Below are 16,276 nucleotides of genomic sequence, written 5' to 3' on the forward strand. Positions count from 1 at the left end.
CGCACCAAAAGTGCTAGTGTAAAAAGCACCCTTGGAATGATAACTATAACGATAAATAGAAAGATATTGTTTTAAAAATATCTATAAATTAAAAAAAGTCCACACCACAAATATAAAGATAACGACACAGATGAACAATATCATCGGAGTCACTTTTACAGAAAGTTTTTTCCCTGCTGATGAACAGCAAAAGAGACAGCCAATCGGAATCCAGCAAACTTTAAAGAGCGCGAAAATTTAAAGCGGCAAAGAACTGCAGCACGTGCTTATGGAACGATTTGAGGAATCATTAATCATGAACAATCTGAGCTGGTGATGGGAAGTTCGGATCATTTTACCGACCTTTTTTTGATTCATTTTGTTCATTTTATCAAAATATAATTAAAATGTTACGTGTTACTTCCCTGACATGTCAAATGTTACTAGTACTTACGCAAATGTTGATCACACTACAAACCATACAAAACTATAATGCTGTAATTCATTGTTTACCTTGGTCTTCAGTCTATGATTAGCTCACCTCACCTCTTATCTGACAAGTCTTCGGGTTTGAGTCGTTCTTTCATCACGTGACAGCCCCATAAGCTTTAACCCAGTGTTTCCCAACCGCGTTCCTGGAGGCCCCCCCATGTCACTGATTCAGATCATCAGCTCATTAGTAGAGACTCGAAGATCTGAATTGGGTGTCTCAGACAAAGGAGGGATACAAAATGTGCAGTGTTGGGGGGCCTCCAGGAACATGGTTGGGAACCACTGCAACCTATGCAGTCTTGAGCCGGAAAGAGACTTAATAATAATAATAACCAACTCTTTATTACCTTTGTTACACCATTCAGTGTCTGGAAAATAACCATCATGACAGAAATTCACACATTTATAAACTGTAAGAATAAAAAGCTACTATTTGAGACCAGAAACGCAGTAACTGTAAGAGTAAATAATAATTATAATGATGATAATGATAATAATAACTATGCACCTGTTTGTAAAGAAGCTTGTAAATTAACTTATGTATCCGATGCTGTCACATCACGTGACAAAAAAACAAACGATAGGTTAAAGCCTTTTATACAGGCTATGGTTAAAGCTTATGGGTCTGTCACATGATGAACGAGTGACTCAAAAAACCCGAAGACTCAAGAGATGAACTAATCAGTTCTCTTTCCTCTGACTGCATTGACTGAAAAAGTTGAACTACTAGACTAATACCAGTAAAGAACCTATAGGATATTGTGCATGCGCGACTGAACGAATCACTCCCAGAGACGACTCTTTCTTCCCGAGTCACATTAAAGATTCGTTCAAAATGAACGAATCGTTCAATAACAACCTATCATTAATCTGAGCATGGGAAGGAAATTCAACGAGGACCAGAATGACTTAGATGTTCTCGGGGGAACATGGAAGGATATATTTTTAGTGTTTGTTGTGGTTAATTACAGGCTGATTCACAGGGAATAGAGAGAATGACGATCATGCGCTCACTTTCCTCAGTAAAGACTGAACTAAGAGTGTTTTATTTTCCTCTCTGCATTGAGGCTTCTAAGAACAGCAAACATGAAAAGTGTTTTGGTTTCACTCCCCCTTGATTATTATCAGTAACAGTTAAAGTAATTCACACACCCACGGGGAAATCCCTGTTAATGGTCTCATTTTAGATCATTAAAAATATTGGTGAGATTACAGAAGAAATTGCTTCCATTTCTGCTTTTTTAGAGGGCATTTTTACAACTGTTAACTAAAACTATTAAAAGCTTTTGAATTTAGATTATTATAACTAAAATAAGTAAAAAATAAATAAAGCTAAATATAAAAGACAAAAACACAAAATTACTGTAAACTTACTAAACAAATTAAAATTAATAAAAACGAAATTAAAAGTGAATTCAAAATATTAATACATACTATACTTCATAATACTAAAATAATACTTTTTTATTATACATCAAAATGGAGTTTATATTCTGATTGGATTCTTTTAATTTTATAAAGTTTCAATCCTCATTTAGAGTTTAGAAAAACATGAAAATAGACTGTCTTTGCTAATAAGATACACATATACACACACACAAACACTGGAACTGACTTGCATGGTTAAATAAATGTAAATAAATATAATAATAATAATAATAATAATAATAATAATAAAAAATATACCCAATTAATTATCTAAAAAAAAAAAATTCAATTATCCAAAGAAACTAACTGTACAAATATCTGCAGCAGACAATGAACCAAACACCCAAACTAGAATTATCATTTAATTTTATTCAATAAGCTTGTCTTAAATTATAGCACATTAAAATATTTTTTGTGTTGAGAGTTACAAAGTGGATAGCAACATTTGTTGGTGGCCTGATCCGTTTTCTCAGAGAAAACAATGCGTTGCCAGCGAGGAACTTCGTAGCGTCATTGAACGGTTTCAAGCAGCTGATGTTAAGAAGACAAGAGAAGTTGAGCAGCCACTGCTGAGTCGATGCTGGATGAAGACACATGAATTATTACACTATCACGACGGACAGGGTTTCACAAGCCACATTACGTAAGGACAGGAAGGGCGGAAGTGACAGGAGGAGAACAAAAGGAGCAAATAAAGAAAACATTGTAAAGCATAAAGTATGAGCGGATGTTTTAGAGTGAATAATAATATGCAAAAAACAACACTTCATGCATTTCATATAAAAAAACCAAAAAAAAATCCTAAAAATAATCCTAACAATGGAAACAAACACAATATAAGATACAGGAAAATGAACACAGAACATGTTCTTCGCTGCATCTGGCTAGGCATGATGATGGCTAAATATGAAAGGGGAGTAAGCAGATGGGAATGACTGAAAACAGCTTGTTCAGTGTCTCTATGTGCAACAGAAGCTAGCCCCAAACCTATAGCCGATCCTATGTGTCTCTGCCTCTCTGCGGTCCAATGAAAGAGCTCCCTTGCTATAGTTGAGCCGCGGAACAGAAGCTAGCCTTAAACCTGGGGCCGGTTCTATGGGGTTCCTCCATTCTACTTCGACATCTGCTGCTGAATGTGAAGCAAGAACTCGTAATAAGAGAAGGCAGATTCAGTGCGGTCCTCCACGAGGTGCTGGAAAAAACTGGTCTTGGTCGAGGCATCGTCTTGGAGAAAAACAATAATTGCATGAGGCTTAAAGTCAACGTGAAATCATAACTGGCCCTATTTTACTGTGAATGATTTATCTGTGCACGTGTCTTCCGATCTTTCATCAAAATGTAAATTGTGATTAATTTTGATATCTGAAAGGACAGTCCATCCAATGAAAATAAAAATTCTGTCATTCAAGAAGATATTTTTAAGAATTCCGGTAACCAAACAGTTTGGGTCCCACTGACTTCCATAGTATGGACAAAAAAAAAAAAAAAAAAAAAAAATGAAAATCACTACATTATTGTAATGACAAAAAAAAAGTTTTAATTTCATGCTCAAATGCATTGCCCAATATTGACTGAGTTATTTGAGACGGTCATATTGCTTTTAGATGTTTCTTTTTAAAAAATACTGATGTTATAATAATAACAACATCACCTACCCTACATTAATCACCAACATTAAATGGAGAAAAATCCTGGAATGTTTTCCTCCAAAACCTTATTTTCTCATCGGCTGAAGAAACAAAACATCTACATCTTAGAAGACGTGGGGGTGAGTAAATAATCAGGAAACTTCATTTTTAGATGAAGCATTCCTTTAAAACTGAGAGAAATGTTAGTGGGCTCTTTTAAAACATGGATTTCAAAACCATGCAACATCTAAAAAAACTTCTGAAGGAATGCAACTCCCACAGTGAGAGGAGGCAGTCTGTGATAGCATAAAAACACAAGATCCTCCCTCAGGAACAATATGCTGCCCTGTGACTATGAATAACAGGGGCGCAAAAGGAGAGATTTAGAGATTGGGAAAGATGGAGGGGAAGAAATCTGTATGGATTTAGGAGAAACAGAGAGAGCAGACATACTTGACCACATGAAAAGCAGGAAGGAAGGTTCTAGACTCCAGCAGCCAAGAAATGAACGCTCGAGTTCGCTCTGAATACGTCGTCTGCAGCTCAGGGATCTCAGTCTGAAAAAAACAACAATAAACGGGTTTTCTATTCATTCAAAAATAATTTCTGCTTTTGTCAATAAGATGAAATAAATTATATTTTATAATATTTTAATTTTAAATTTCATGACTCTGTTTGATCACCACTGTTTTGATAATATATATGTATTGAATCATAAATAAAGAAAAATTAAAACAGACAACAGAATTTCTGAAATCATTTTTTTATTGTGAAACTATTATTGTAAAAAGTTTAATACATTAAGTTGTTTAATTTGATTAGACATGATTTTTGATTTTTATGTAATAATTAAAGTAATTAAACTATTAAATGAAATCCATAAAAACAAAACAAACAAAAAACATAAAAAAACACCAAAAACACCAAAAAACCCAAAAAACGTAACTTATGATACATTTTTAATAAACTGTTGTTAAATTCTATAAATTACATGATTTCAAGTAATTAGACACTTTTGGTCACTAGCATTTAATTTATACATTAAAAAAGAAAAAAAGAATTAGGGGAAAACATTCAACTGATTTCATAGAGTCCTAAAATAGAATTGTGTTAACTTTTAATAAATTGTTAAATTCTATAAGTGAATGAATTTTTATTAATTAGACATGCTTTTTGATTATCAACATTAAAATGGAATTCAGAAAAATGTAAACAATAACAAAACAAACAAACACAGGGAGTACAGAAAAATGAAAAAAGATAAAATGAAATTTGGGGATTTCTTAGAGACATTCAGACGTTTAGGACAGTGGTTTTTGTTTTGAAACTGGAGTGAATTATGTGAGGTTTAGATCATTTAGAGAAAAGATACATGGCCCACAATCCCCTCCAGGGTGAGATAATGCCGACCGACAGTGACGCCTTCCAAAATGAAAAACAAATGCGCTGAACTCGAGACAAACTTTGGTTCATGTTCTAATTCTGATCAGAAGCAGCTTCTGTGTTTCATAATGTGGAGAATATGATCATATGAGCAAAGAGTTTGAGAAACACGAGCCAATGTGTTCCAAACAGGAATGCTGTTTTTTAACACGTAAGAGGCCATAGTCTAGAAATCACTTCCCTGATGTATCAACAACAACAAAAAAGGCAATGAAAATAGTTTTTTTTAATGACCATTGAAGTGTTATTTTAGTATCATTGATATACTGTTATAATTTTTAGATTTTATGATATTTTCTATTAATAATTTAATTAATTTTGAGTAGTTGTTGTTTTTGTCATTTTAAAGTGCTTATATATATATATATATATATATATATATATATATAGATAGTTCAAGCTGTCATTCATTAAGTCACTTAATATTAATTAGTTGTGAATAGGTGGTACCTTTATAATGTCTAACTAGGCAAGACTTCATGCTAATATGCTTGTGTTTGTGACATCTACACAATGTGATTCCTGAAAATGTCATTTTTGTAGCTTTTTCAGAAGAGCAAGAAAATCCTGTTCCTTAGGATAAATATGATACGTCACCTTTAACACGACAGGGTGAAAGAAAATACTTGTGAAAAATGGAGAACAGTTCACCATGCGCGCACACACACACTCACCATGTTGGACGGTAAGGATGCATAATTTTGGAAGCCCAACACGTCACGTATGAACGTCTCATTACAGCACTTCCCCACCCACAGATACATCACCTACAGGGCAAAGGGCAGAAATCACAGTGTAGAATTAATGAGAGAAGCTGTTGCGACACAACATTGCTCTATCCTGATAACTGTGTGGTAATGCTTACGCTGCCACAGTCCAAGAGGAAGGCCCCCTCTCTGGTGAGCTTCTCTGCAGTGAGCTGAAGTAAGGGAGGCTGAGGAATCACAGAGTCATTCAGGTGCAGCGCCGCCTACAGGACAGATACAACACATCACTCTATTCATCCTATTCCACACTTCAATATTATTGGCTACTTTTTAAAAAAAAAACTGGCTGCTGAAATATGACTAGCTGTTGGCAGCGATTTTGATTGTCAGATTGATGCAGGAGGTTTTAGAAAAGGCATGTCAACTTCAACTCCCTTGAAGAGTTGTGTTTTTGTTTGTTCATCAAGTCTGAGAATGATGTATAAGAAAATGTGAGTAAATCTAAACATTGGTAAATATGTATAAAAAAGATTTTTATAACTTTGTAAATGGCAGAAAATGATTACAAGTGGAAAAGTAAATCCATACTAACATCTGTTTAGGTTTAGGTTTTATGTAGGGTTGCACAATTAATTGAAATAAAACCAAAATCATGATTAAGGTCACATAATGTGGCAGTCATCTTCTCAAACTGTACTGAGAAGCACTTATAAACTGATTGTTGACAACAAAAGAGACACTTTAAAGGTTTTAAAGTGTTACTCAACAATGTGTTTGGGTTATTCTAGTATTATAATAATGTCTTTTCATTTCATCATTTAATTAAGCTATTCTTTTTTTTTTATCATAAAGCAGTTTACAGAAAACTAATAATACTGTCACTGATTAAAGGGCCAGCGCTCCCTGAATAACCTGGGATTTAATCTGTTGCTCAAAGGCTCAAGGGCAACAGATGGTGGTAAGGAATATCAATCAGTAGGGATGGACTGTACAATCCTGCATCATTATATTCCACACCCGTTTGAATGTGCGTTACCTGTTCAGTCATGTTGTCGATGCGGTAGAGGTCCGGATGAACCATGCGCATGATCTGCTGGAGCGGCTGACTCTTTAACTCACACATAGAAAACACTCGCTCATCCAGACGGGTGCTGGTGCCGGTTCGCAGAGCTTTCTGAAGGACCAAACAAGCAACATATGAAGCATATCAAATGATTAACAGATGAAAAAACAACAACAATTTATTGTATTCTGACGATCTGGGTCATTTTGCCTTTCACTTTTCCCCCTACGAAATTGATTCGATCCTTTTAATGGCTTTTGAATGACATGTGGTTGGTAAGTGAATCTCTGGTGGTGTATGTGCATTCAGCGCCCCCACCTGTTTGAGCAGAGCAAGTACATATAGAGGGAAGAGACGCAGGGCGGCAGGGGCGATCAGGCCGGAGGGCTGGATGTTTGAGCCGTTAGCACGATATGCCGTTAAACAATCCACCACGGCATTAACTAACGCGTCTCTGGCATCAGACAGACTGGAGGAGATGGAGCGATCGATAGCTGCGAACAGATACAGAGATGATGTTTCCAGCAAAGCAAAACAAACAAAATCAACCTAAATGATAAAAACACAACTCTATAGTGATTACTGTTTTGCTTTAACATCATGTTGGTGAAAAAAATGCTCTCACTAGTGTGAAAATGCATGTCATTAAATTATTTTAAATTAGGGCTGCAACAACTGATTGCTAAAATTGCTACTAAATGATGGAGAAAAAAATAAAGACACAATAAATTTCAATTATCAGTTTATCACATCTCTGCAACGTGCTTGGAAAACATCTACTTCATCATACTAGCAACAGGACACTGTGCAAAGTATATTGACATAATATTCTGCACTTAAAATGTCAATGTGTTTATTCTACTCACCCATGTTGGCCAGAAGGCATGAGATGGCCTGGATATCAGCTCCAGCAAACACTTCACTCAACTGACTGACCACCGGCAGACACAGAGTGTGCACTCGGATTCGACGTTTACCTGTCAATCATAAACGCATACCAATCAGAGGAAATCTTACTCAGTTTGTGGGAGTGGTCTGACGATGTAAACATGTCAAAATGGATTAGTATAACTGCGCAAATGTTTGATTACCTTTACTGGATGTGTACAGAAGAGCAGCCTGAAAACAAGCGAGCGAAGTATCGGCTAAACTCTCCTCGATTGACATCTGCACAGCAAAACCAGAGTCAGGGTTCACGTTGGCCAGAGAGAGCAAATCAGTGGAGCGTACAAAGAAGTTGCCATGGAAAGTGTGGATGGACAAGCCTGTTGACCAATCAGAGAAAGTGTCATTAGAAAGAGACATGAAAATGCAGATACTGGTTAATGGAAGTGTCAATCAAAGCAACTGTGGCACAGAATTAGCTTGTGTAACTCCGCCCCCTCACCTTTGGTGCACCTGATCCTCATGACGGCTTCAAACCCGATCTTCCTGGTGAGGTATCGCTGCAGATCTTTCTGAAATTTCTGTTTCTGTGCCGTATTGTGAATGTGATGGAAGGACGGGTAGTAAAAGACACTGCCGGCTGAATATTTGGACACACATGCTGCACAAGACGAAAAATTATTTCTTGTTTCGCAATTTTGGGTCACATATAAGAGCTGAGAAAGAACATTAAGTGTGTGTATGTGTACCTAAAGAAGCCAGGTCTGAGTACTGGGAGCTCAGTAAGAACAGATCCACTCCGATCTGCTGTCCAGAACAGTCCAGAGCAAGCTTCTTGTAAAAGTCTGTAGCAGGACCCAAGTGCAGGACGTTCTGAACACAAACAAGCAAACAAAACACTCAAAATGCTGAAACATTCATTGAAACATAATTATCTGTAAAGAAAAAATTAAATAACAATAAATCATGTTATCTAACATACTTTTGGTTAATTAATCAAGCACACATTTAACAGCCAAACAGGGTAATTGCAAGTTTAAAATACTCAAGACGTATTACTGAATATATACAAATGTGTACTAAAACTGGTTTATGTAGTAATATACCGATACATGTGAATTGGAGGTTAGTATTGGATTTTGCTACAATAATAATACGGTTAAAAGAAAGGCAATAAAAGATTATTGTGCCGATACTAGTTAAATCTATACAATGTTAGTTGTTCACAGAGAGAAGCCATAAGTGTTGACATAGAATCAATTTCCAGATACAGATCACTGAGTAACAAAAATACCAATATTCAAAATTTTTTTATATATATATATATCTATATATATATATATATATATATATATATATATATATATATATAAAAAATGCAGAACCCTTTAATTATAAACAAGTCTGAAATACACCGACTTCCAGCTGCTCAAAAAGATAAGCAAGATAAAATATGTACTCTTACAACCATCTACAACATTACACTATTAACATCATAAAGTAAACATTGTCAGAATTCATCAAAGGCAAATCATAAAAAATCGCTTGCCATAAATGCATGGTATAAACTGAGTGTAAACTGCGCAACAGCGCCACATTTTGACTTTGCAGCACTAACATTTATTTAATGGAATCATAAACCTTTGAGGTCAACAGTTTAATAATCACATTAGACCAATCTTGTTTTTTGGTCCTCAAAATTTAAGGCCCCTTAAAGTAATAGTTCACCGATTTTAACGATGTCCCTACTACGTTTCTGGGCCTTGAACGTGAAAGTTGCGTTGCTGTCTATGGAGGATCAGAAAGCTCTCAGATTTCATCAAAAATATCTCAATTTGTGTTCTGAAGATGAACAAAGGTCTTACGAGTTTGGAACGACATAAGGGTGAGTAATTAATGACAGAATTGTCATTTTTGGGTGAACTATCCCTTTAAGACTTTTGTTATACTATTTATGACTTGTTATTAATTTCAATTTGTAAAAACTAAATTTTGAACTTTTTTTGGGACTTTTAAAGAAACTCTGAATATTTATGGCCGGAATATTTATGTCATGTCATATTCAAGTCATGACTTTAACAACTTGGTAAAGCCAATTTCTATGCTGGCAAATGTTAATTCCTTTATAACTGGTTGAAAAACGTCCCATGTTTTAATCACTGAGCATCCACTGATATGAAGGGTTGCATTTATGCATGAACAGGATCTGTTTAAGTTGAATGATGATTCAGGGGAGGTACCTTGGTGCTAGATCTAAGGTTGGGGTCTTCCCGTGACTGCAGGAGTCCAGCGCCGAGGGTGGGCAGCTGGGTCTGAAACACAGACACCCGGCCTCCTGTAGGGCACATGAGTTTATACGCCGCCTGCAGAGCCGGACCCAGAGCGCTCTGAGTCTCACGCGTGTGCATGAACATCCCCGGCAGCGCATTCAGCAGGTCCTTCACCAGCTGCGAGCACATGCACAGACACACTTTCTGTCAGATAACCCAGCTTCAAAAATGCTGTCACATATCAAAGCTTGTGTGATACAGAAACAAAAGATGAAGCCAGGAAATGGGAACACAAACACAACTGACCTCACACACACAGAGATATAAGGTCTTAAAATACACAGAGAGAATGATAAGATTCCAACCTCTTTACTCTCTTTGAGATTCACCAGCAGACCACCCAATGAAACAAACAAAACACAAAAAAAAAACACAAAAATAGTCACTATCACTCAACAGATGCAATGAAATGCTCTGTAGGCCTGTTATGAATGCACAATTTAAATAAGCCAATATAGTATAGTATATATGCGAAAGGCAATATAGTATATATATGTGAAAATAATGATTTTTGACCAAATCCTGTGGAAAAAGCCTGTGGTTTTTTTGACCAATATTGCGATTGTGATTTAATATGTGATTATTTTTTAAAGCTCTTTATGTATAAGGAGAGCAGACGTCTCCTTATGCTTTCTCTCGCCGTACTTTGATGTCATACACCGATCGATCGTCAAGTCCAATCGAACACACCTCTTTACTCTCGCGTGTCACGTGACCGAGTGAAATATATACACACACACACACAGCTACTCTACTATATTTTTTCTATTTTATTACATTTTAGGTGTGTAAATGGCTATTATCAATCAAAACTGGCCAATTTGCAGTTCTAAAACTTGATTATTTAGAAAAAAGTCAGTCTTAATGTGCATCAAAGTCGATGAACAGATAAAAAGAAAAATAAGAGGATCACACAGGATTACCATCAATATCAGACACCACCAGCATCTGAGGCTGAGAAAGACCCTCCTGCAGGTTATAGAAGTGGACAGTGCTGTCAAATGTCACAAACCCGATGTGTGTACGAGTATCTCCGGGCAACCTGGGAGAGAGACACATACAGCCACGGTCACATCTGATGTGTGTGACACTCAAAAACATTGAATCAGCTGTAATATCTTACTTTTCTAGGTTGTCCAGTAATGACTGGCAAAACACATTCAAGTAGCCTGACTCCACAGCATTGTGGGATACATCCAACAAGAACAGGTACACAGCAGGCTGAGGAGGCCGAAGCTGGAGAGAGAGAAAGCAAATGTACATTAATAAGCAAGCGTAACATTAAAGGTCTTTAAAGACAGACACACAAACACTCACCATGTAATCAGAGGAAGCGATGAACTCCACAGTTGAATTCTGGACCTCTGGTCTCTTGTGAGGCTCACCATATGAACGAGTTACAGGATTATACATGAACTCATCAGGAACTGATCGAGAAGAAGACAATTTATCAGAACATATCGTAACACTCAAGAACATGTTAATGTGAGAAAACTATTTATTTTAGAGAATTTAATAGTAATTTATGGTACAATAACTGTAACAGACTAAACCAGGGATTTCCAAACCTTTTTGTAATCTGACATAAAAGTTTTACTTGAAGGCTGAGATCAATATTTAATCTCAATAATTAATATTTCTGGTGAGGTATCAAGGCAACAAGTTAATATTTGAATAATTTAACAACACATTTGCATGTTCATGGTTCTCTAATATCAGTAAATGGTCACATAAGATTTAATCTTTTTAAGCGCTTTATTTTTGATAGTTTTTCTTTTAAAATTGTTTATTTTAATATGACGTTCTTCTGATTTCACTCATTTGCTTCATCAACCCTAGTTTGGGAAACCCTAGACCATACTAACTAAAGACTAAACAAACACAACTGTAAGACTCTTACCATCATTGACTCTGTAACACAGATTGCACTTCCACCTGCGCTGATCCAGAAACGAAACAAAAGGGTTTATATACGTCCGACACGAACGACAACGAACTATAGTGTTAGAGGTGATCACTGGTAACTGCTGCAGAGACAAAGAGAGAAAGTCAATGAAGAGATGATTAAACCTGCATTATCATGATCTAATGTTTGTTTCAGTAAAGCTGTTGATAAGACAGTAAGACACCCATTTATGACACCTTTATCTGTAATTCAGATAATCTTTATCTGTAATTCAAAAGCGGAAAATTGTGGGAACTCAGAATCAAGTTTACTAAGATACTGTATATTAAATGGGACAATGTGTTCATGATGGTACAACTATGACAATGTCTGGGGACTGGCTTTAAGTTTTGAACAAATAAGTATTGTTTGACTGGTATGGGGTTTTTAAATGGCCAGAAAATATGACTTCATTTATCCTGATTCAATTGATAATCTTGAAATGGCCAAAACTTATCCAATCAATAGGTCTGCCCAAAATGCTTTCCAGGTCTCTTACACTCAGCATGGCTGCTTTTATTTGATCAAAATACAGTAAAAACGGCCATATTGTGAAATATTATTATTATTATTATTATTTTAAACGACTGTTTTCTTTTTTGAATATATTTTAAAATGTAATTTATTCCCATGATGCGAAGCTGAATTTTCAGCAACATTACTGTGCTGCTTTTTGTTGAAACAGTGATCATTGTTTTTTAGAATTCTTTAATGAATAAAAAGTTCAAATGAACAGCATTTATTTAAAATATACATGTTTGTATATATCTTTAATGTCACTTTTAATCTATTTAATGCATCCTTGGGGAAGTATTAATTTAAAAAATGCTTTTAAATGGAAGTGTACATCTATTAACTTCTACATAGCACATCAACCATGATTTGAGTTTGATTTGTGCTTTTGCTCCTACCGTTAAATCTCTGAAGGGATGCAGCAGTAATCCAAGAGGCAGACGAGCTTTATTCAACAGCGCTTGAGTTTGGGGAATGTTAGTGAGAGTACAGCGAAAAGTGCTGGAAGAGACAGCAAGAAAGAGAAACTGTTAAATAAACCAAGCTGTTTTCTCGGTCTGCACCTGTTGTGTGAAACCACAACTCTGACAAACACATGCGTCATCTCTCTGCTCTTACTCGGGGCTGCAGTTGACCTTGCGCAGGTCGTTGCTCAGGTTGGGCTCAGGTGGAGGTGCACGTTTGGGAGGAAGGATGTTTCTCTCCTGGAGTAGATTCACGGGTCTTAAGGTTTCAGCCTCCAGTTCAGAAACGCCGCCGAGGCCTCCTAACGCTGATGACAGCTCAGACAGAGACGGGAAAGGCTACAAAAACACAAACACAGCCATTTTACACACCTCTTCCAGAATGACACACTTTCTGAATCCCAGTCTAGTGTCAGTACCTGTGAGTACGGCTGGTATCCTGGTGGGTTGTACCCTCCGTGAGAAGGGGAGGGGTTTGGTTTGGGGGCGGGGTTTTGTTGGTAAGCAGGATGCATGGTTGGATAATTGTATCCGAAGGGTGGAGCTTGTTTGGCAGGAACACCAGCAGGAGGAGCTGCAAGATCTGAATAAAGAAAGAGAGAAAGCGTTAGTGAATCATTCAAGTGCAGATCTGGCATTGAGATGTCTCAGTGAGCATCGTAAGGATGTACCCGAGTAACCGCCGCCCTCCAGAGACTCATAACTGTTGGGAACCGGAGAGGCACTGTCTGTGGTTGTAGAAGAGCTGTCTCCACCTGTGAGAGTTTACAAGCACACAGGCAAGAGGCATGTGTGGTTTAGGACTGTTCTCATTTTTATGCCAGTTTCAAGCAAGTAAATTACTCAAAAACTCAAGAATGCATACTTTTGAACTATCACCAAATTGTTTGAAACATTGATTCAGCAATATCAGCAGAGGTCCCTGTGTGTCATATTATGTCCTGAAATAATATGCATTAGAGATTCACGATATATCAGCCACCATATCAGTATCGGTAGATAAATGTTAATTTTAATGTTAGCGTTATTGAACCGATAAGAACATTTTGCCGATATATTAAAGCTGATAAATAATGCATTATTTCCTGAAGAGACACTATAGATGCGCACTGTTCGCCATGATGGTTTTTACTTGCTTGAAATATTATTGGAATCACTTCAAAAAGTTAAATACAGTGGAGTGCAACAAGTGCAGCGCAAGTCTGTCATAATATAATGAGAACATTACTGTTAAATAATTTTATGGAATCTTTGTGCACTCATGTTTAAGCGCGTTGTTACAGGGAGGAGAGCATTCACAATGCATCTGCACCTTCATGAGCAGCACAGTTAAGTTTGCTTGTGCATTTGCAGCCTTTTGTGCAATTGTACGTTGTAATATTATGCTTATTTTATGTATATAGGTCTGATTTATCACATATAGAATGCGTTTGGTTACACATCGAGTTACACATCTGACTAGCGCTTAACTTAGTTCAAGATCACTTGTGCATTTGCGTCTTTTTATGCATACAAGTTATAATATTATGTTTATGTTGTATAAATATCTGATTCTCATATAGCATAATTAACCCACTAACAAAGCGCTTCAGTTTATTCAGCACTTCAGCAACAGCGCACGCAGCTTAAACAGAAATGCTGTTATGTGAAACAATGGTATTATTTCAGATACTTCATTTTCAAAATCATTGATATATTATTAATAATAACCACCACTTTTATTTGTGTCTTATTTTCATCAACAATATGGTTTAATTAAAAATAATTTCATTATTGTCGGTGCGGAGACTATTCTGTTTAATTTATCCACGGCACATGATTTTTGATTATTTTTATTTTTTTACATGCAAGTAATGTTGTCTAGGGACTTGTTTGCATTAATTAATTTATTTGTAAGGCTGCTTTATGTTTGATTTATGTTGAAGTGTTTAATAGCTTTCAATGGTGAGACTTTTTTGTAATCAGGCTCTCAAAAATTATATACAAATTTGGAATAGTTTTTTTTTTAGTTTTCAAATTTGTATAGCACAAAACTAATACAGTGATTATGCAAGGATGCCTTAAGTTGTCAAAAGTGACAGTAAAGACATTTATGTTACAAAAAATTATTTATATTTGAAGACTGAAGTAATGGCTGCTTAAAATTCAGATTAATATACTGTGTATATCAATGTTAAATTAGTATCACTGAGATACTATTATAGTTTTAAAAATTAGATTTAATTTTTATATTTTCTCCTTTTGTGTTCATTTTAGTTAAAGTTTTAATTTTGTTGGGTGTTTTATGAGTGTTTGTTGCTTTTAAAGGGGTCATATGATGCAATTTCAAGTTTTGCTTTCTCTTTGGAGTGTTACAAGCTGTTCGTGAATAAATAAGATCCCTAAAGTTGCAAAGACTAAAGTCTCAAACTCAAAGAAATATTTTTTATAAAAGTTAAGACTCATCCACACCCTCCTAAAACGCCTTGTTTAAACACACCCCCACATGTCTACGTCACTGTGTGGGAATATTTGCATAACACCACCCAAATGTTCATGCAAAGAAAGAAGGCATAACTTTGATTCTCGCTGTAGTATTGTTGTTTCCGCCGCCGACGCCTTGTCTTAGAGACACTGTGTGTTTTGTTGTGAAAGCGAAACTACTTTGTTTGGCCTTCCAAAAGAGGACACAACTAGAAATCAGTGGTTAAGTTGTGTTTACAACACTGTTCCAGAACAGTTCAACCCAGATATTCAGATGTGTGCAGCATATTTTACGGAGGACTGTTTCCTGAACCTGGGAGAGTAGCCTACAATGCTTCTGTGCTCAAAGGCTGTTTCTATAAAGTGGGGCAATTCCAACTTTGCAAGTTCAGTCTAGCGTTTATGACTCACAGCCTGTAAGTATGTTTTCATATTTAAAGAATTTGCCACTGATGATTCAAACGTGAGTTTTGAGCAGTGTAGAGTAGTTCTTGTTGTTTGTCACAAATGCAGACATGGTTTTATGTTTACGCAGCACGATACCCAACACAACACGTAAAAAGACAGTATAATTTATAATTACAGTGTCATTATAATCAGTAATTATGTCCCCACTGGATGCAACAAATGCCTCATGCGTTTTATTGGTTTAGTCTTGTCGAGCTGGGACACGGCATCACAGTATGGTAAGGGGTGTAATATTTCCGTCACACGCTTGAGGTATTCGGCCAATCAGAGCACACCTCACTTTTCAGAATGATGAGTTTTGTAAAAATTGACTCGTTTCAGAAAGGCGGGGCATAGAGGAGCTACAATAATGTACAGTATTTGGAAAATAATGTGTTTTTTTAACCTTAAATTGCATTAACACATTGCATTACACCAAATACACAAAAAAATGTTCTTTTTTTCTTTTTAGCAACATCATATGACCCC

General features: G+C 36.2%; 1 protein-coding gene across 1 annotated transcript in view; it reads right to left on the reverse strand.

Moving 5' to 3' along the window:
• Positions 1-2,898: 2,898 nt before the first annotated feature.
• Positions 2,899-16,276, reverse strand: part of LOC109063798 (protein transport protein Sec24B-like) — a 22,620-nt gene continuing 9,242 nt past the window's right edge. The window contains exons 5-24 of the mRNA XM_042737951.1: positions 13,549-13,632; positions 13,297-13,460; positions 13,032-13,216; positions 12,812-12,914; positions 11,856-11,982; positions 11,273-11,382; positions 11,079-11,191; positions 10,879-10,997; positions 10,261-10,316; positions 9,866-10,072; positions 8,375-8,498; positions 8,128-8,286; positions 7,832-8,005; positions 7,607-7,717; positions 7,059-7,234; positions 6,714-6,851; positions 5,836-5,940; positions 5,645-5,737; positions 3,980-4,084; positions 2,899-3,124 (exon numbers count right to left, since the gene is read on the reverse strand). Coding sequence (XP_042593885.1) covers positions 3,011-3,124; positions 3,980-4,084; positions 5,645-5,737; positions 5,836-5,940; positions 6,714-6,851; positions 7,059-7,234; positions 7,607-7,717; positions 7,832-8,005; positions 8,128-8,286; positions 8,375-8,498; positions 9,866-10,072; positions 10,261-10,316; positions 10,879-10,997; positions 11,079-11,191; positions 11,273-11,382; positions 11,856-11,982; positions 12,812-12,914; positions 13,032-13,216; positions 13,297-13,460; positions 13,549-13,632 — 2,567 coding nt within the window. The 3' untranslated portion in view covers positions 2,899-3,010. The remainder of the gene's footprint in view (positions 3,125-3,979; positions 4,085-5,644; positions 5,738-5,835; positions 5,941-6,713; positions 6,852-7,058; positions 7,235-7,606; positions 7,718-7,831; positions 8,006-8,127; positions 8,287-8,374; positions 8,499-9,865; positions 10,073-10,260; positions 10,317-10,878; positions 10,998-11,078; positions 11,192-11,272; positions 11,383-11,855; positions 11,983-12,811; positions 12,915-13,031; positions 13,217-13,296; positions 13,461-13,548; positions 13,633-16,276) is intronic.

This window comes from Cyprinus carpio, chromosome B14, assembly GCF_018340385.1.
Source record: "Cyprinus carpio isolate SPL01 chromosome B14, ASM1834038v1, whole genome shotgun sequence".
NCBI classification, from domain to species: domain Eukaryota; kingdom Metazoa; phylum Chordata; class Actinopteri; order Cypriniformes; family Cyprinidae; genus Cyprinus; species Cyprinus carpio.